The 20,680-nt window shown below is 61.8% G+C and overlaps 1 protein-coding gene across 2 annotated transcripts; it reads left to right on the top strand.

The window, feature by feature from the left end:
* Positions 1-672: 672 nt before the first annotated feature.
* PLP1 (proteolipid protein 1) lies at positions 673-15,403 on the top strand. Of its 2 annotated transcripts, none has more exons than XM_044452675.1 (7): positions 673-747; positions 9,320-9,506; positions 10,322-10,478; positions 12,715-12,883; positions 13,748-13,821; positions 14,670-14,735; positions 15,239-15,403. In XM_044452675.1, exons 1-7 carry the CDS (start codon positions 744-746, stop codon positions 15,308-15,310), a joined length of 729 nt encoding a protein of 242 aa, XP_044308610.1. In that variant the 5' UTR covers positions 673-743; the 3' UTR covers positions 15,311-15,403. The 2 variants fall into 2 exon arrangements, with proteins under 2 accessions (XP_044308610.1, XP_044308609.1); XM_044452674.1 differs by having other exon boundaries at positions 10,322-10,583.
* The last annotated feature ends 5,277 nt before the right edge of the window (positions 15,404-20,680 follow it).

The raw sequence follows: 20,680 nt of genomic DNA, 5'->3' as shown, positions 1-20,680 counted from the left end.
GCCAGGCGTGTGCCCGTGCCCAGCTCCGCTGATGTGCCGCTGCTTTCCGGAGTGATTCCGGGGGCGGGGGGGCCTTGGGAGAAGGTGTGAGAGCTCTGCATGCAGCCTGGTGTGAAGACGCAGCAGGACTAGCCGTGGGGCCTTGGCAGCTGAGGGTGATCACCCCAAAAGGTGAGCCGAGAGCAGCCGGGAGATGCTGTCCCGAGCTCGAGCAAGATCACAGCAGGGACGGGCTTCCAGGGAGGCTGTGGGTCTCGGGCAGCTGAGCGACGGAGGGTCCCAGGTATTTGCCACAAGGCCACCCTCCCCTTCCCTTCCCTTGTGCTCAAACAAGAGAACTGGAAGCAGTCACCCAAGTTTCCTGCTCCTATACGCAACTCCTGCATGGGAAAAGTTGGCCAGCGAAGGCAAGAGAGCCAACCGAGCAAGGCAGGGCAGGGCACTGCCCACGCGCGCGCGCGCGCACACACACACACACACACACACACACACACACACACACTCTCGTGTGCCTCTTGTCCAGAGGAGGGTTAAGAGGGAGGGGCAGAATCAGGAGGAGGAGCGGGAGAAAGGGGGGCTGGCCCTTTAAGGGGGCTGGCTGTCCACCCCAGATCCCTTTTCTTTGCTGGAGGGCAGGACAAGGCAGAAAGAGCCAGAGGGACCAGAGGCAGCCACAACCTGCCTGGGATTGTTCTGACCGACAAGAGGCGTGGAAAGAGCGGTTTGGCTTGCATCCCCGAGCAATGGGTGAGTTCAGTAGCCAAGGGAAAGGTTGGATGCTGCCTGGGGCAAGGCAAGGTCGAAAGGCGCTTGGCATCCCCGGATCTTTCCATGGGCCATCCCTGTGCCCCTTGGAAGAGGCAGCCACGCTTTTTCTGCGAGTTTGTTTTCAACTGCTGGAGGTCTTTGCAGAGGGCAGCCAGAGAGGTTTTGGGTCTTTCTGGCCGCAGGTGGCCTGGCGTCCCCCGCCCCCGCTTTCCACAGAAGGTTCCTGACCCTGAGCTGCTAGCCAAGTTGCAGTTTGTGTCAAGGTGGGACGAGGAAGTGCCAGGCTTCTGCAGGAGTCCTGGCATCCGCGGGACGGGGGGGGGGGGGGGCAATCACGAAGCGTGTAGCGATTCCATCCCAGCTTTGGATCTGACATCCTGGGATGCCCTGAATGGATGTAGCCATGGAAGGAAGGAGAATGACAACACAATTTTGGGTCTTTGATAAATTATTTTAAGGTAATTTGTTGTGGTTATAATCTGGGGGAAAGGAGTGTGTGTACGTTGCTTGATTATTCATCATATCTACTGAGAATTATAGTCAGGACAGTAAATTTAGTTTAAATATTAGTCAAACGTTCTTATCCCAAGAGTCATTAAGGAGGCACAGGAAGCTTTTGGGAGGGTGGCGACTGTGGGGGCATCTCGAGCCAGGAAAGTGGCCAAGAGCGTCTGGCTGGCTTCCTAGCCTGGGGCCAGGGGCTGGCAGCCCCTGTGCACGCTTGTCCTTCTGAGAGCTCGCCTCCATGCTGGCCCCCGTCCTCCGCCTCTTTCACCGTCTATGGATTTGCTTAGCAGGCTTTTAGCCCTGGGAGACTTTTCCTTCTGGGTTGCAGAAAAGTCCTTCCTCTGAAATGCAGCTTAGCACAAATGCAGCCCCACTATTTGGCCTTTCTTGGACAGGCTGCAAATAGGGGCACCTGGGTCCACAGAGAAATAGCTGCCCAGCTGGACAAGATCCAGAGAGACCCCGAGATCCATGCACCAGAATGTATCACAGTCCAGCACTCCAGCCTCCTCTGCTTATTTGGTGGCAAGATGGAGCGGTGCCAGACTGGGGAGATTTCAGACTAGAGGTGGTCAGGGAAGGCGGCGGCTTCTGCAGGCCCGGGAGGCTGTTTATTGGCAGCGCCAGCACAGCTTCTGCTTGCAAGAGCAAAGGAAGGAACCCCACCAAGCAGCTGCCGCTTCGTGTGCGAAGTTTTTGGAGGAGTCAGCAAGCCAGTTGGGTGCCTCCATTTTTCATCTGATCATGGAAGCTGCTATTATTTACCAAGCACAGAAGCACTCAGTCACTCCAAGGGCGAAATGCTGTCCGAGAAGCTTGCAGCAAAACAGCAAATCACGAGCAATAGCAAATAAAACACTAAACTAAATTAATGCAGTTATTAAAATAAAATGCCACTATAACACACCTGTCTGGGGAGATGGAAGACACTAATCTGGCGCAGAAAACGAAACACAAATTACAACAGGGACAGATCTGTGGAGGCAGGAAGGGCGCTGCCACGGAAAGGTCCCTGTTTCTTCCCACGGCCCACCGTACTTCAGAAGTGGAGGGACCCAGAGCGGCCGCAGAGGCTGGCTCGCTGTGGGCTACTTGCTTTCACCCACGCGCACCATTTGTGTGGGCAGACTCGGGTGCAAAGGCATCTGCAGCCCCTGCTTCTCTGTGCGCAGGTGGCTTGCAGGGACCCACCAAGGAAACGCTTCCCAGTGATCGATCGTGCTTTTCTCTCCCAGAGGATGGGCGCTCTGGTTCTTTATCCAGCTCCCACCGAAGAGCAGCTCTGGTAGCTTTTGATAAGTTGATCCGTGTCCCTGAGCCCATCATTCATTCCCCACTGGAAACACCCCCCCCACACACACACACACCTCTTTCCAACCTGTGCTCTTCCTACTCATAGAATCATAGAGTAGGAGAGTTGGAAGGGGCCAAGAAGGCCATTGGGTCCAGCCCCTGCTGTTGCAGGACACCACGTCACACCACCCCGCTTCTTGAATGTCTCCAGTGTGGGAGGGCCCCCCACCTCTCCGGGCAGCTGGTCCCACTCTCCTATAGCTCTGACACTGAGGAAGACTTTCCTGATGTCCAGCCTGAACCTGGGTTGCCACAGCGTGACTTGATTATTCTGTGTCCTGCGCTCTGGCATCAGCGAGAAGAGATCTTGACCTTCCTCTTTGTGATGGCCTTTGAGGGACTTACGGAGGGATCTCATGTCCCCCTTCAGTCTTCTCAAGGCTGAGCGTGCCCAGTTCTCCCAGTCTCTCCACAGTGGGCGGTGTTTCCAAACCCTGGGTCATCTTTGTTGCTTTCTCTGAACCCTTTCCCATTTTTCTGCATCTTTTGCAGTGTTCTAGATGAGGTCGGCCTAGTGCAGCCATAGGGGAACTATTCCTTCTCGTGATTTGCATGTGGCACTTTTATTATCGTCTATTATGTGACACTTCTGCAGCATGTCCCCTGTTGGGGGCTACATTACACTGTTGGCTCATATTTAGCTTGTTGTCCACAATAACTCCAAGACCCTTTCCCTTTTCAGCATGGTTGAGCCACCTACTCCCCATCTCGTATCAATGAATTTGGTTTCTTTTTCCTGGGGGTAGAACTTGGCACTTGTCCGTATTGAATCTCACTCTGCTGCCGGCAGCCTGGCATTCAAGCTTATCCAACTTGCCATGGATCTGCCTTCCAGGGTGTCCGCTATTCCCCCCCGCCCCCCACTTTTGCATCATCTGCAGATCTGGTTATGGTTCCTGGCACTTCCTCATCTAGACCATTAATAAAGATCTGGAAGAGCTCCAGGCCTCAGATTGCTCCTCCTCTAAGCTGAGATATGGCAGTGCCAGAAAGAGCAGGGAGGACCTCCAGAGCGGTGGCCCCGCGGGCTGGCTCCAAGCGGCGAGGTGGCTGCAGGCAAGCAGCTCACCGTGTGCCCTATCGGGAGCGGGGCAGGAGGGTGTTTTTGCCCCTCCTTCGTCCCATTGCCTCCCCACCGCAGTGGGGCTAGCCCATGCGATGTGCTCGTCTCTTGTTGCTTTGCCCCTCTGCGGCAAGAGAGAGGCCCCGGGAGCCGGAGAAGGGGGCCCGTCTCTGTGGCAACCGGGCAGCAGAGCTTCGCCCGGGAGGATGCTCCCCCTCCTCGGCAGGGGGGGGGCAGGAGGGCAGAGGAGCGCTGGGGCAGCCTGACGCAGACAGGCAGCTGGCTCGTGGGGGAGCCGCGCCAGGGCCCCTCTCCTGGCGACCAGCGTGGCTGAACATCTCCTAAGTAAGACACGCGGCCACTACAAAGGCTCTCCATACCAGCTTAGAAACCCGGTTTGCACCACGCCTGGACTGCGCGGTGAGGCTGGAGCGGGAAAGGGCTCGGCTCAGCCCTCCCCTTCCCACGTGTTCCGGGAGCAGGCCCTGTCCAGGTGGCCGGTGCTGAACCATCTGTGGCTTTGCTGCACACCCTCCGGTTCGTCCGAGGGGGAGGGAACCGCGGAAGCACAGCCTGGCTCAGCTGTGGTGCTGCTCCATGGCCCCCGGGCACGGCTTCAGCTGCCTTCCAGGCCTCGCCGGGAGCCTCCAGCCAGTCCCAGGCGAGGGGGAGCCTCTGGACCAGGCACCTTCCAGGGAGCAGCCAGCGGAGCCTGTGCCAGCCAGAGCCACTCGCCGCGCCCTCACGGGGGGGGGGGGGCTCGCCAACAGGAGCAGGGGGGGGGCTGGGCTGGTGCCACGGAGGGGCGGGAGCCGGCACAGCTGAGAGGCTCGCCCAGTGGCCTTGCGCCCACCGCTCTGCCTCCCCGCACAACGCGGCTTATTGTCCTTGGACAAGGGGCTCTTTCTTCCATCTTCTCCTCCAAATGCGCCCCCCCGGCCCTGCACCCCGGCCCCGCGGCTTTGTTCCAGAGCTCTGCAGCCCAGAGCCCCCGCAGAGGTGACGCAGGCACCCGGGAGGCCTGCTCTGCGGGGAGGCGCTTCGGCCGCCGCGGTCTCCGCTGGAACACGGCGCCAACTACGCCAGCCCGTGTCAGGGCCAAGCAAAAGCCCGCGCGTGGGGAGCCCCAGAGAAGCTGAGGGTCGGCTCTCCCCCAGGGCTGTCCCGGGCCCAGCAAAGCACGGGAGAGCACGGGATTGCCAGGAAGGAGCGGCCTGGGAAGCAGCCGTGCACAATTCTGCAGAGCTTTGCTGGAGGCGGAACGATGTTTGCGGATCTGCTGCATTAGTCACTCGCTTGCCTTCAGTGCCGGATCCCATGGAGGGCTAAAGAGCTGAAGGAGAGCTCAGCTGGGCAGGACGAAGGGCCCCTCCTGGCCAACGCCCCACTCTCCCTGGGAGCAAAATGCCATCCTGCAGCAGCGAGTGGCATAGTGGCATTCTGCTCTGGGTGACGAAACCGTTCCTTTTCCTGACCATCCAACCCGTCTGCTCACGGGGCAGCTGCTTTAATCCGGGCCGTTGCCTTCACTCCAGGCACCTGGCTAACCCCCCTCCCCCCTCCACATCCTGGGCTTCCTCGCCCTGAGCAAAAAGCTCCCCTGCCACCTAACCAAACCTCAGCTCGGTGCTGGAGCCCCCGCTATGCACACAGAAGGTTCCCCGTTCCCGGCATCTCCAGGTAGGGCTGAAAAAGTGCTTCCCGAAAGGCTGGAGAGCTGCCACTGGCACACGTCAGACTGAAGGGCAGGGAGCCCGCCGGAGGAGGCAGGCGCAAGGTGGCTCCGAGGTTCCCCGTCCAGCCTCAGGCCATGCCTGAACCTGCCCCCATCAGCAACTGGCTGCTTCGATTACCTTTTGGCCACACTCTGGGCTGACCAGGCATTGCTCCCGAGGGCATGGATGGAGTAGCCAGGCGTACAGCAGGGGCGGCCTCCCTGGCCCAGGTCACGGGATCGCCTGTGAGCAGAAGAGGGCACAAGGTGGGCGTATCTGAGGAGATCCAGAGGGGTGCGAAATGACCCAGGAGCGCCCTCAGGGAGCTCCAGCCTGCCTGCAAAGGGGAGGCGGGCCCCGTGCAGGGGACGGCCGCCTCGCCACAGTCCGCCGTGCTGCGCTGGCACCGCCTGTCGGCCTCCTTAGGGGTCCCCCTGGAGGAGGCCCTGCAGGGCCTTTGCCACGTGACTTCCACATCTGCCCGGCTGAGCCGTTGTGCTGGGCGCTCTGCCAAGGGAGCCATGCTCCCTAGAGGCATCCACGGAGTGGCGATGAGGATGTGGCCTTAAGTGCACTGGGTGGCAACATTAGGAGTTCGCCCGGGCGCTTGTGCCGGCTGAGAAGGCGCATGAGGGACGGGAGGCATTCCGAGGGGGTCCCCGCGGATGGACAAGCTGGAGGAGTGGGCATGGAAGGGGAGGCGTGTGGTGTTGGTAGGAAGGCAAAGAAGATGGTCTGGGAGATGCTAGCTGACTCTGTGAAGGTGGGCGGAAGGAGGCAGGTCCTAGCCCGGCCTGTTTCTGGAGAGGGTTGTCCTTCTTGCAGCAAAAAGTCCGGTGGCCCTCTGACGACAGACACGTTTGTCCTGGATAACACTTGTGGCCACTGGCAGCTTCCTCAGGTGTGTGAGGTGTTCTGCTCTGTGCCAGGTGTCTCTCCTTCTGGGGGGGTGTGGGGTGGGGGGGACACTGCCCAGGCAAAGCTGCAGCTGCCGCTGTTTGCCCAGGCAGGCCGGTGACTCAGTGGCAGGGAGGCCGTGCTGCACAGAAGGCCCACCGCCAGCCCTGCATCTCCCATGCAGGAATCCCAGGGCAGGGCCAGGAACGGTGCTCGCCTTCCTCTCGAGGAAGGGCCACCGCCAGGGCGGGTAGGCAGACTTGGCCAGCCGCGGGGCCGCCTTGCGCAGCCTCCCGTGCTTGGGGGCTCCTGCAGCCGTACCTCCTGTCCTGCTAGGAGAGGGCTTCCGAAGGGCTCCACTCAGGGCTGCTGGTGGACATGGCCTGCGTCCCTTGGGGGCTGCCTTGGTTGCCAAAGCCAGGCAAGGATGGCCCAGGAGCACATCGAGGCCACCAGCCAGCCATCATGTGGCTTCCTGGCGCTCCACCAGATGCCATCGGTGGAGCAGGGAGGGGCGCCCAGTGCCAGGCCTTGCGGCAGCCAGACCCACCCCCTGCTGGAGGGGCAGCCCCCAAGAGAGGCAAGAAAAGAGGCTTGCCATTGTCCTTCAGCCCTCCCCAGAGCCGAGGACTCGCAGTGCGCTCCCAGCTTGGCAGGGAGAACAGAGCCGGCCTTGTCCCCCGTGCCACGGAGAGATCAGCACGGGCTGTCACCCCGACCCCGCGGCCCCTGCCGCGCCTGACGGGCTCGTTCTGCAGGGGCAGAGGAATGCTGCGGGGATGAGGCTGAGCGGCGCGAGGCGCACAGGCGAGAGGACGCGGCGTGGCCGGGCTCCCCACGCCACCAAGCCGAGGGGCCCAGAGCTGTGGGGTGGGGGGCCCCACCGAGGCGAGCGGGGGCGGAGGGGGCTCGGGGCTGGTGCTGTGTTGCACATTCTCAGGTTTACTGTTGTATTTTTTATAATATAGATAATGTTAGTGAAGTGCCTGAACCAAAACCCCAGAGCCAAACACCTCCACAAACTTCGGGTCCTCAGAGTTCAAACCTGGATCCAGTTCCACAACCGAGTTTTCCAGGTAGCTGCCCTTGTCTCAACCGAATCTTTGAAACCCAGCCGCCAGGGGCACTTCCCCCTCACGGAGGTCTGCAGAGGCCGCCAGCTCAGTCCCCACCTCCCTTGCCAGTGTCACCTCGCAGCCGAAGGTGCCCACTGCTACAGGGAGGAGCCCAGGACCAGGACGGGCCTCTTCCCAAGACCCCACTTCCCTCAGATTTGGAGCAGCTCACTGATTTGTCACCCACACGCGGAGATCCATTCCTGCGAAGGCCTCGCCCCAGAGGCTGAGCCCGCTCTGAGGACCTAACCCGGCAGAGCATCCAGTCCAGACCAGGAGTGCCTGGCCCCTTGCTATATTCCATCACGGGATAATTAGTGTTGGGAGATCTGCCAAGATTTCCCAAGGCGGACACGAGAGTGGCGAGCGCAGAGAGCCAGGACAGCCCTCTGGATCCAAGAAACGGCTCGCCCACGCCAGCCAGCCCTGCCAGGCGGGAGCCCCAGCTCTCGGGTGCACGTGCCTGTGGGGAGCACGGAGGCCCCGGCCCCGGGATCCTGCTCCCAAGCTCCCGTCCCGCACCTCTAACACGAAGCCCTGCTTCTGTGCCAGCAATGACATCCTTCCACAGCTTAGCCGTTGGAAATGCCGAAGAGAAGCGACAGCCTTGTGTCTCCCCCGTCCATGGGCTCACACCTTGCGGGGCTTTTGGATCCGGCCTCCCTGCAGCTCTGTTCCTGCCGGGCTGCCGCTGGCGTGGCCCTTCTCTGTCCACGCACGAGTCGCCCTCGGGTGTGGGAGGGACTGGCTGGAGCCCTGCAGAGACAGCGCAGGCGGCTGAAATAGTTTCAGGCAGCTGCCTGGGCGGCGCAGCCGTGTTTATCGCTGCCTCTTCCCACGGTGCTGCCTCCACTCCCAGTCTGCTGCCCAGTCCATAGGATTCCACACAGACTGGTTCTGCTGCCACTAAATCCTTACGAAAGGAAAGACTTGCATGGTAAGAGAAAGTCTAAGCCACAGAGGTGACAGATGAGCTGTCATTCTTGTTCTACGTTTCTTCTGGAAGCAACAGGCGATAGTCTTGAAGACTGTCGCTCACTTGCGAGATCAACTTTAACGCATGAAATTGTTTCCTCCTGCATAGCAATCAAAACACAAAAGAGATTTAGTATCATTGCTGTTTAGGCAATGATAAATATTTTTTTCTAGGCAAAATTAGTATGCAAAGCTGCTTATGTGATGCTAGATCAAAATAGAAACAATACAACAGTAATCAGACAATAAATCAAGAACCATAAAAGAGCAGAGATGGAAGAGCAGGAAACAGCCCGCCCCTGCGCCCCAGAAATGCACAAATCTTGCCCATCAAAATGCCACAGTAACAACAAGCGTTCTGGGCTTCCCATTCCCCTGAAACGAAGCCCCAAGAAGGACCACCTCTTCCTTTCTGATCTGAGGCCAGCCACACTCCTCGCCCCGGGGGAGGCTGGGCCACTGCCGTCCTCGGTCACCTTTGCTAGCAGGCAAATCCTCTTATGGGGATGGGTTACGGGCCTAAAAGAAAAAGAGACTTCCGGATCTGCTGAATGTGAGTTCCGCAGGCTGTTAATCGGTGTTTGCCTGGTGTGTCCGTTGTGCTTGCTGCGTCCTGTTTTCCTTATGCCAATTGCACGCTCGCTGCCGCTGTGGCCACCAAGAGCGCGAGGAGCTGGGACAGCGGGTGCCGAGCAGCAACCGGCAGGCCTGCTGCCAGGGCCACGCGGTGGCTCCCCCGGGAAACCTGCACTGGCCGCGGCACCACAGCGAGGAGGGCCGGCTGGGGCTGTGGGGCTCGTCCTACCCCTCCTTCGGTGATCGCACCTTCTCCTCGCTCTCGCCCAGCCCCGTCGCCACCCTCCCTCCCGGGCAGGCGCTTCCTCGCCACCGCTGAGGGCATCTCCCCGTCTCTCTCTTCCCCGCAGGCTTGCTGGAGTGCTGCGCAAGGTGCCTCGTGGGGGCACCCTTCGCCTCCCTGGTGGCCACTGGCCTGTGCTTCTTGGGGGTGGCGCTCTTTTGCGGCTGTGGCCATGAAGCACTCACAGGCACCGAGCACCTGATTGAGACCTACTTCTCCAAAAACTTCCAGGATTATGAGTACCTGGTTGATGTGTAAGTAACCCCCCCCCCCCCGCCACCTCCAGTGGCTCAACCCCAACTCAGGCCTCCCTGCCCCTCTTCTTCTGCAGAGGAAATGGGGCCGAGCTTCAGACACTGATCTCCACCCCCAAACAGCTCCCCAGGGGCCCTTCCATAGGCACACGCCACCAAGGTCAACGTGGCTGCCCCACCAAGGCCAAGGGTGGGGACAGGACGATGCCTGAAGGGCTGCGGCGACTGAGCGGCCAGTGGGAGGGGCTCAAGAGGCAGGTGTCGCTCGGCATGTTCCCGGCCTCACCCTCGGGGGGCCTGCGGGGGCTGGGCCGTGTCGCACTGGCCACTGGCCCTGGGGGCCCTGCGGGCATCCGCTTGCCAAGCGAAGTGGAAGGGGGCCGAGCCTGCCTCAAGCGGAGCCGCCTTGCGTGGCCCAGTGGGAGGCTGGCAGAGCAGCAACGGGAAGCAGCCCGTGCCTGGCCCATCGAGCCAGGGCAGTCGGCACTGGATGGGCAGCCCCGCCTGAGGCCCAGGCTGGGACCCCTCAGGAGGCTCTGCTGCCAGCCAGAGTCCTTCCCCCCACCAGGTCTGCCCTCTGGCTCCAGCCGTGGTCCTGCTGCCCAGAGCAGGCGGCCGCCCCCAGTTCCCTCCTCCTGTGCGCAAGAAGCGGCACCCGTCTTTTGCTGCTGGTCTGCCCCACAGCAGCTGGGCTGACTGCGGCTGGCGACCGCTTCCCCCAGAGGAAGAGAGCTGCTCCGCATGGTGCCCCCCGCGCCATGCCCCCACCTCCGGCACACGTGCCTCTCCGTCCCCCCACCCCCATGCCTCTGCAGGATCCACGACTTCCAGTATGCCATTTACGGGATCGCCGGGTTCTTCTTCCTCTTCGGAGCCCTCCTGCTGGCCGAAGGCTTTTACACCACCGGCGCTGTCAGGCAGATCTTTGGCGACTACAAGACCACCATCTGTGGCAAGGGCCTCAGCGCTACGGTAACAGGGGGCCACAAGGGGAGGGGTTCCAGAGGACACCGCCAGGCTCACTCTTTGGAGCTGGTGTGCCACTGTTTGGGAAAATGGCTGGGACATCCCGACAAGGTGACCTTCTCTGCCGTCCGCTTCTTCTTGAGCAGCGCGCCCGCTCCGTCGACCGATGGGCATGAGACTGCAGCCCTGCTCGGGCCTGTGCGGGCGCCAGCACGGCCCCCGGCACAGGCGGGAGCAGCTGCGCCGAACTGATGGCATCTCAGAGGGAAAACCGCACTGGACTGCTCTGCCCCCAGCTGCAGGGCCACCCCCGCCCCCGCCCCCACAGCCTCTTCCGCTTCCCTCCCCTAACATTGTCTGCCTCCAACGCTGAAGCACCCCCCTGCTCTGCCACCTCCCCCATGCCCACCAGGGGCTCCCAACCCGCTTGGATGTCCCATGAGCCTGAGAAGCCCACCAGGGCCATGCCGGACCCTGCCACGCCGGCCACGAATCCCGGGGCTGGCGCCAGAGGGAGGCTGGCAGGGGGCCGGCTTTAAAGCCGCCTGCCAGGGGAACCAAGCCCTGCTCGGAGTCTGTATGCCAGGCCAGGTTTGCGGACCTGTCCTGCAAAAGCGGTGGCCTCTCAGGTGCGTGGCTCACGCACACAGGGAAAGAGGGAGCAGCCGGCAAGGGACGGGCCGTGCGGTGGGGAGAGGGACTCTCCTGTGGCATTCAAATGCGTATTTCGGAGCCTCTTGCTGACCGCTGCCCCTGCTGGTATGTGGCCAACTCCAGAGGCCGCTGGGCTAGAGAACTGGCCAATCCTTGCGCTTCCTGCCTTGGCCCAGTGCCACAAAGATATGCTGGCCTCTGGGAAAAAGGCGTCAGTGAAGGCCATTCCGCCCTGGAGAAGGGGCCTGGCATCCATGGCTCCTCTGTGCCCCAGAGGGGCTCGGCGCCGGTCTTCCCCACCCAAGGGCGCAAGGGTGTCCTTGGCTCCTCTGCTCCAGGCAGTGGGACAAAAGGACGGCCACCCGCAGGCCAGCGGGCAGCACTAGAGCTGCGGGGAGCTGCTGCCAAGCCTGCTCTGCTTGCCTCAGAAATGCCCATTTCAATTGGAGTGCAGATCTGCCGCTGACAGCAAGAGGGGCTCGGGTCAGGGGGCCGCGCAGGGTGAGTGCTGTTTTCTTTCAAGATCGGTACATTCGTGCACCTCTCGGGCCAGAGGCTCTGCTCCCGGCACACCCAGTTCCTCCCCACACGCACCCAAATCACGCTCGCCCGCACACCCCTCTGGGCTGTCCCCACATTTGTGGATGCCGCGATGATTCAGACTTTGGGGCGGGCACATGTGCCCGCCCCAAACGGCACAGAACCTGCCTCCTCTCTTGTGCACATGCAGAACTGAGTGTGCCACTGCTTGACCACCTGGCCCGTTTGGAAACCTTTGCTCGCACTGCCGGGCCCGTTCGGCACAATCAGCGCATGCTCCACGCACGCCAGTCCTTGGATAGGTCGGCCTGGCCCAGCCTCCAGTGGGATGTGCCGGGTGTGCTGCATCACAGGCAGAGGAGCGCCCTGCTCCCCCCGGAGGTGGGCACCGCTCAGCCCACAGCCCCCGGGCACCCCTGGAAGCACGCCGCTGCTGCCCCGCCTCTTGCGGTTCCAGCTTGCAGGCCGAAGATGAGCTCTCTGGCACTCCGCGAGCGGGCAAGCTGTTGCCAAAGCTCAGAGCACTGCCCCCGAATTCAGGGGATCGCTTGGAGAGCCGCACGGCCTGCTGAGACAGCGGCTGAGCAGGTGTCCCCGTGGGAAGCCCACGAGGAAGATGTGAGGCCGACGTCACCCTTCCATGCTCCCGAGGACGGGCTGCAGCGGGTGGGCTGCTTTCCTACGGGAGGCAGCCTGGCGCCATCAGGACTAGGAGCATGGCTAGCCTCCTCCCCGATTCCATGACTGATGCCCAGCCTTTTGAAGGAAAAGGGCAGCGCATGCACATTAAGTGGGGCATGGCACACATGCACACTTGCGGCTGATTGTGTGGAAAGGCCTGGCTGGGTCCACAAGACGTGGCCCCCCCCCCGTGCGCAGATGGGCTCGCTCGGGGGCTCAGCCCATCTGCGCCCCGTCGGCGGGAGGCGCCCCCCACGGGGAAGAGGCCTCCAGAGTCAGTTCAGCCTGCAGCTCTCCAGTCTCATGCCCTCGTGCCCGCAGGCCGTGGCTGACCGTTCACGGCCCGCGCTCGTCTCCCTCATTGCAGTTTGTGGGCATCACGTACGTCCTGGCGGTCATCTGGCTGCTGGTCCTGGCCTGCTCCGCGGTTCCCGTCTACATCTTCTTCAACACCTGGACCACTTGCAACTCCATTGCCAACCCCACCAAGACGTCCGCCAGCATTGGCACTCTGTGCACTGACGCCAGGATGTACGGTGAGCGCCGGGCCCCAGGTGGGCCTCCTTTCCAGGAGGAGGCCGGGCACGCCGGTGCCGACCAGCCCACTCCGCCTGGCGCCCGTGGAGCAACCCGCCCTGCCCTTCCCTGCTCCGAAGATGGGGCTGAGGGGGAAGGGCAAGGACGCTGGGCAAAGCCCAGAGAGCCGACAGGCAGCCGCCCTGCCCCGGCCTCCCCGCTTGCCTGCTGCCCCCACGCCCATCGGGGGTCCTCCCTCTTTACCAGATGGCCTGCTGGGAGCATTGCCCTTCCTGCACGTCCATCCCAGTGAGTGGGCTGGCGGATTCCTAAAGCAAGAGCAAAGCGCCTCTGCCCACACAAGGGCCCAATTTGGAGGTGCTTGTGGGGTGCAGGACCCAGAGGCAGAGAGGGCCAAAGGCAAAGGGGCAGGACCAAAGCACCCGTGTTTGGCCCAAAAGCTCTCACTGCCGGCAGCAACGCCCAGGAGAGCCATTTCAGCCTTTATGGATGGGTAAACCGCACGAGCCGGAAAGCTACCCAGCAGCGGGTGGCTGGGGAAAGGGGGCAGAGCAGAGGAAGGGATGTGGCTCCTGGGACCCCAGGAGGTCAGACAGAAACTCCCAGAGGGGTGCATTTGGTCCCTGTGTGGTACCTGCCCTCCCCCTTCCGTGCTGTCATTAGGCCTTCTGGCTGCCCCGTCCCTTCCAACCCATATAGCACGGCCCGGAGTTTTCGGGACCACAGCGAACCTTCTCTGGGGGAAATGGCACCCAGCCTGCTGGCGGCCAGCCCGAGGGCCACAGCGTTTTGCAGAATTCCTCCCCTGCCTCTCTGGCCCCAGGGCAACCTTGCCCCACTCCCGACTCTTGTGCCCCACGTAGGTGTCCTGCCATGGAACGCCTCCCCGGGAAGAGTTTGCGGCCAGAGTCTCCTGTCCATCTGCAAGACCTCTGAGGCAAGTTCCTGGCAACCATTCCTGGTCGTTTCATGCGGAGGAAACCGAGTCCGCAATGTGCTGGCCGAGCCCGGTGCCCAGAGCGAGCGCAGAGACGCGGCTGGGGACATCCTATGGAAAAACACATCTCACTTTGGAGATTTCCAGGGTCAGAAAAGTAGAACTAACGGGAGCCTGAGCTGGCCTGTTGGCACCAACCTTACAGAAATAACCACAAGGCGGCGGCCAGTCACAGATCTTTCAGAGGGGACTCAATTCCCTTTGAGATTTCCCATGCCCTCCCTGCTCTTTGACTGGTCATTCCTTTGGCCACTGAAGAGTCCTTGATTTCTATGTAATTCAGTAGCCTGCTAGTTCTTGGGTGTGGGCGGGGCAGGATTACAGTATTTTAAAGGACTGTCCTAGATTAAAGATACCCTATTTCATCAGCTGCATAAAAGGGCCTTGTAGGAGGAGCAGCAAGGTGGGGGGGGCAGTGGGGGGCCTCCTCTGAAGCCGCTGCCCCTGCTGCTGACAGCTCTGGGTGTTGCTAACTCTTTTAGAGGGTATCCAGCAGCCCCTGCTGCTCCAGGTTAGGACTTCCTGCCTTGGGGTCCCGCAGCAGAATTCAGCCGGGGAGCGGGACAGTGGCGGCAGCTCACTGCCGTGGCGAGCGTTTTCCTCGGCTGCATGAAGCGGGAGGCCATGGCACGTGGGCTGCAGAGGGGAGGCAAAGGCAGCACGCCGCGTCTTCACTGGTGCTGCTGGCCAGGGCCGCGTCGCGCCCCCCTCCACTGGCAGGGGGCCAGGCTGGCCTGCCTTCTCGGCCCGCGGGACTGACCTAGGCTGCTTCTTCTGTTCCCTTGCAGTTCCAGATGACCTTCCACTTGTTCATCGCGGCGTTTGTGGGAGCTGCCATCACGCTGGTGGCACTGGTAGGGCGCCCTTCCCTAGCTTGTCTGTGATTTTGCTGTGCTGAGGAAAAGCTTCCGCAGCAGCAATTCGCAATGCTTCCCGGTACTCTCTGGATGGATCTGGGACCTGGGAAGTGAGGGGCTTGCCTGGGAACGCACGGCCTGGGGGGGGGGCAGGTGTGCAGAAGCTAAAGGGCACGGCCTGAGCGGAGTGTGGAGGAGAGGCTTGCACACCCCTGCCAGCCTCCCCGTGGGCTGGTGAGCAGCCCTGCAAGCCTCTAGGGGCGCCAGGGGCTGCAAGCGACCTGGGCGAGGCGGAGCGGTGCCCTCGGGCCTGCGCACGAGGCAGGTGGGACTCCTGCTCCTCCCCACCCACTGGATGGGGCCCCACCAGAGGTGCGCGGCAGAACACCAGGCCCGGGCAGGACAGGGAGGGGCAGGTTCTCCAGCGAGCGCGGCCGCGTTGCTTGGCAGCCCAGGAAAGCGCGGCGTCCTCACCAGGTCCTCCCGCTTTGCCCCTCCAGCTCACGTTCATCATTGCAGCCACCTACAACTTCGCAGTCCTCAGGCTGATGGGCCGAGGCACCAAGTTCTAGAGGATGAGGCAGGCATGCCACACGTACAAGATGCTCTTCCTCCCCTAACTAGAAGGCTTTAACCCGACAATGCAGCCCCACTGCGCCAGACTCTCCTCCTTAACTCTGCCTCACTGCCCCCCCCCCGCCGCCTGAAGCAGAGTGTGTGGGCAAGGGACTGGGAGAGACCCCTCCCGGGGCAGGCAGCTCCTCGCCCCTCGGCTCTCTGCGCGCGTCTGCAGCGGCGCCGGGCCCACCAAGCGGGGCTCCTTGCCTGGCGCTCACAGCGAGGAAGCGGCAGGCGTGCTCTACCTCTCCTGCTCCCGAGACCGGCTCCCGAAGTCCCACTGGCGAGGCAGCCCTGCTGCAGAGGGAGAGGCGCGCACACGCGGCCCCGCGGCTCCTGCCCAGGGGAGGTGGAACGTCCTTCCGTCTTCGTGCAAGAGGACCAGCAAAGGAGCAGCGCCACCACCGCCTGGGTGAGCCAGCCTGCCACTGCCCGGCAGAGGGGTCGGAGCAAGGATCTTCCCCCACAGGAAGAGAGCGCCGACCCTGACGCTCCCCCGCCACCGTGCCCAGCCAGCGGAGGAGCTTGTTGCCCCCTGGAGGGAGGGGCTCTCATCTCCACACTTGAAGGGCGAGGAGCCGGCCCCGTCCGCCTCTCCCATCCCACGTGCCGCCGTTGCACACCCCTTACCAGCCAGGCGGGAGAGCACCTGCAACCAGCCGCTCGAGTGCAACAGCTAGAGGCGCCGCGGCGGTTCCTGGGATGACCCTCGGACTGCCCCCCGGGCCATGACAGGCCTTTCCCTCCACTCCCAGCTGCGGAGCTGCACGCTCCTGGCCTTCACAATGGTGCTCCCTCCGCGTCCCTCTCCTCTCCGAGGGACAGTCACCTCCTTTCTCTGCGCCACGCTTGAGGATCTTTGCAGAACGTAACCTTTGCTCTTTCTCTTCTCATCATTACTCACTGTCTCTCGAAAGCCATCACGGTTTGCATCTTGGTTAATTTCTAGCCCCAGCTACTCAAATTGGGAAACGAAACAGTCAAAGTGCACCGAACACTCTAGATCGTTTTATTTCTAGATTTTAAAAGAAAGATGTTGATGCATGAGGAAACCAAGCTCCTCTTGGCCTCCTGACAGGATGCCACATGGTAAGAAAGCCCGAGGCTCAAACGGCAAGTGGATCTCTTTCGACCAGAGAGGGGCTTGGTTTAAAATTGGGACTTTGGTGTCGCAATATGGCAAGAGGAGCGAGCGGCTGGACCGCACTGGAAGCCTCCCGGCCTCCCACTCTGGCGAGCACACGGCCAGCCGCAAGTGGCCTCAGCACACGGGGCCGCAGGGGTGGCTTGGCCGGGCGCCTCTTTCCTGGAAGAACCGAGGGGATTGAGAGGCTGGCCTTGGGGGCAGGAGAGCAGCCCGGGCGGTCCTGCCGAACAGGCCTGGCCACGGCCGGACCGAGGAAAGGAACTGGGCCGGCTATCAGTGCACACGGGGCCAGGAAAGGGGTGGGGAGGCAAGAAGCTAGTGGATCTCGGGGACAAGTGGAGTCATCCCCCCGCCCCGTTTCACTTTGAGTTAGATAACACGTAACTTGGACCCATCCCCATCTCCACCTCACCCCTCAGGAACAAAACAAAACAACGGGAAAAGTAGTTAATAAGCTGAAGGTGTTCACTTCTGATCTTGAATTTCAACTTTTTAACAAAGCATAAAGGATTATGTTTTTAAAGACTTATCTTACAAGGTGGATTTTATAAAATTAAAGAAAATAAAATTTAAGAATGTTCTGAACAGGCATGTGTGGGTTGACTCTTCATTACGGCCTCCCCCTTGAAAGCTCAGCAGCCCCCCTCTTGCAACCCAGCACCCCGCTGGCCCTACCGGGGGATCGCAGCCTGCACCCGCTGGCCCTCGCCCTCCAACTCCCTCGCCTTCCTGCATCAACGCAAGGGAGCCACGCGGGGGAGCCCCTGTGAGGCGCCCCCAGCGCAAGAGAAGTGCTGCTTCAGCGCAAGCGACGCGCAGGAGCCTCTGTGCTCACGGCTGCCCTGGGAAGAGGCCAGGTTGGGTGAGGGGGCCGCTGCTTTGCACAACGAAGGTCCCTACGTGCCTCTGGCCGCATCCCCAGATGGGCAGGAAAAACCAGCCGGGGGCGGTTTTGGTGCCCTGGCCAGGCAGAGGGAGCAAGCGCAGGGAGGGCCTCCCTGGCCAGAAAGCCACCTTCTGTGCCCACTTGCCAGAGACCCCCATGGAGAGCAAGCCCTGCGGCTCCTTGAAGGCCATGGCAGTCACGGCAGCGGCAGCTCTTCCGCTCCAGTTCATGCCTCTGAAAAGCACCGCAGGGCCAAGCGGCCCATGCAGCCCCCAGGCCAGGAATGCACCGCGACCATCGAGGGGAAGAATCCGTTCCAGGGCCGCAGATCCTGCTACTGGGGGCTGAGAAATGGTGCGCTGCCTTCGGAAGAGCTGTGCGACCCTCACACACGCCTCGGCTGCAGCGAGAGCGGCTCCCCAGCCCACGGGCGGCCCCGCAAGCCTCGCCTGGCCAGGCGAAGGCCTCCTTTGCTCCCCCCTTCCAGGGCCCTCCTCGCCCCAGCCCACTTCTGCTGCCAGCTCCCCATTCCGAGACCCACGCCGAGGGAGGCACGCGGCCCCTCCCGCAAGCGCCTCAACGGAGCGCACTGTCCGGGGAGCCTCCCACACGCCACAGGCCTTCTCTGTCTCCCGAGGGAGCAGGTGGGCGCTCGAACCCGCCCGGCCTGGGAACAAGCCCATCAGCACAGTGCCCTCCCCTCCTGCCGGAGCAGCTGCTCTGCCTCGGCTCCCGGCGTGGGCCGAGGTGCCGGGGGGGTGTGGAAAGCCGGGGGGCCAGCACGGCTGCACTGTCCTGGGACAGGCAGGGCAGCGGGGGACAGATGGGGATGGCCTGGACCGCCCGTCTGCCCTGGGTGGTGAGGAAGGTCCTCTTCTTGAGCAGGAGTGCAGCTGGTCAGGGAGCGCAGCTCTGTTCCAGCACCAACTGGCAGCGGGGGAAGACCGGTCCAGGAGAGCCGCTGTGGCCGGCGAGGTGGGGCAACACCGGCGGGGCAGCCTGCTGCTCCGGCCTCCGTGGGAAGCACCTGTGTCCCTGCGGAAGCGGCGGGGGCATCTGCGGAACGGCACGCCCAGGGCTGAGGAGGCCAAGTGGCCCGACCTCGTGTTCCACTCAGGACTCCCGGTTGGGCCCCCTTGGGCGATGGCTGTCCAGCTGCATCAGGGAGCTCCTGGCCCTCTTCTGAGCAACCACCTTCCAAGCACCTGGCGTGCCGCCGGATCCCTCACCGGTCCTCCCTCCTCACGGCCACGCATGCTCAGTTCTTCCCCGCTCTCCTCATGGGGCACTGTTCCCAGTCCTCTGGTGGACCTTCTTGCCCTCCTCCGGGCCTTTCCCAGTTGCTTCAATGGGGGGGGCACAGAACTGGGCATGGCTCTCCGGCGAGGCCCAAGCACTGCGTCATGTGATCTGGAGGCGGCACTTCCATTACGGCAACCCAAAGCAGCACCTGCTGTTCTTGCAGCCGCCTCACCGTCGATTCGCACTCAGGTCCTTCTCGCTTGTGGCATCATTGGGCCGAGCGTTCCCCACTGTGCACTGGGTTCCCTTTGGCTAGTGCAGAGCTCGGCTACGCCCTTTCAATTCCACTCCGCTGCTCTCAGCCAAGTGCTCCGACCCATCAAGCTCACTCTGCGCCCGACTCCCAGGGCACGAGCTGCCCCACCCAGTCGGGCGCCCGCTGCAGATCTGGCAAGCATTCCCCGCACTGCCTTGTCCAGACCATCAGTAGAAATGTTGGGGATCCCTTGGCCCCAGGACAGGGCCCTGCAGTGCCCCTTTCTTTACCTCCCCTCGGTTTGAGAAGACGCCATTTGTAAGCACCGAGCTCGACTGTCTGTGCAGCCAAGTGTGGATCTTCGCGAGGACGTTCCGTCCAGCCCACCTTTTCTCGCTTGTGGATCAGCACATCATAGGGCACCGTGAGAAGCTGTGCCAAAGTTAATCCATTTTGTGTCCACAGCATTCACACGGAACACGGAGAGGCGACTGGGTCAAAAAGTGCGATCAGCTCCGTCCGGCATGAGTTGCTTTTGACTAGTCCATGGCAGCTACTAGTAATCACAGCGTCCCCTTCAAGCTGCTCGAAGGCTGACTGCTCTCTCATCTGCCCCAGAATTTTCTCAGGGACCAAAATCAGCACGGCTGGCCTTCATCGCGGCAGAAGTCCTCGCTGAGCAGCAGCCGGTCACGTGACATTTGGTTCTGGGGCCTCCTGAGCTCGCCCCTCTCCTCCAGGCAGGCTGTGCAGGAGGGGAGGCCGGCAGGGAAACTCATAGGAGCCCCTTGAGGCACACTCTGCTCCCCACAGGGAGGCGCGTGGTGAGCCGGAGACCCGCCACGTTCCCTTTGGTGGCTGCCCCGGAGTCCTGGTGCTCCTGCAGGCAGCGGGCCGCTTAGCAGGAATCCCTCGTGTAGCGCAAGAACCAACAGGGGTCTTCCCATGAAGCTGAGAGGGAAGATTCAGGGAGGGAGGACAAAAAGGAGGACTTCCTCACGCAGCCACAGTGGCGTTCTGCAGGCCGCCTTCCACATCAGAGGCCACATGCCTTTGCGCATCACTTGCTGGGGAACACGGGTGCACAGGGTGCAGTCGCTCTCGCCTCCCGCCTGTGGGTTTCCTGTGAGCAGCTGGCTAGCCACAGTGTGGCTGGATGCTGGCACACAGGAGTCTCGGCCTGATCCAGTATAACGCCCATGTTCTAGCAAGATGCAGCTTCACCTGGATCTGCCGTTCACTCTTGCTAGGGACAAAACAACAACGAGAAATTTGTCATCCCTTCCACACACTGGCATTTTATTAGCTTAAATGCAAGTCGGTTTCGCCTCCTTCCATTTCCTTTTGAGTGCAAGGGAAACGGCATCAGCGAGAGCGCGACCAAGCAAGTGGCAAAGAAAATGGCACGGCACTGCAGCACAGGACTCATGCCCAGAACATCTGGCTCCACAAGCACATCGTGCGGCACCGTAAAGGAGAAAACATCCAGCAGAGACACTGCATGGATGGAGCATTGGAGGAGGTGGACTGAGGGTCTGAACATGTGGAAGGGCGCTCCTCACTTTCTTGTGGAAGGAGCTTTAGCAAACCGGAGTGAATTTGTCAGGTTCTTTCAGTGTTAACTTACATGGGCAGACAGAAACAGCAACGCTAGTGGGGCCACGGGGAGGGGAAGCGCTTCTGATGAATCCCAGGATGGCCACAGCCGAGGCAACCTGAGCACTCTTGGCATGCCAGGGCCAAAGACCCCTGTCAACCAATATACGGGTCCCTCCCTTCCCTACATTTAGAAA

The sequence above is a fragment of the Varanus komodoensis genome, unplaced genomic scaffold (genome assembly GCF_004798865.1).
Source record: "Varanus komodoensis strain SLA01 unplaced genomic scaffold, ASM479886v1 scaffold74, whole genome shotgun sequence".
Taxonomy (NCBI): Eukaryota; Metazoa; Chordata; class Lepidosauria; order Squamata; family Varanidae; genus Varanus; species Varanus komodoensis.
This window is presented reverse-complemented; position numbering and strand designations above follow the sequence as displayed.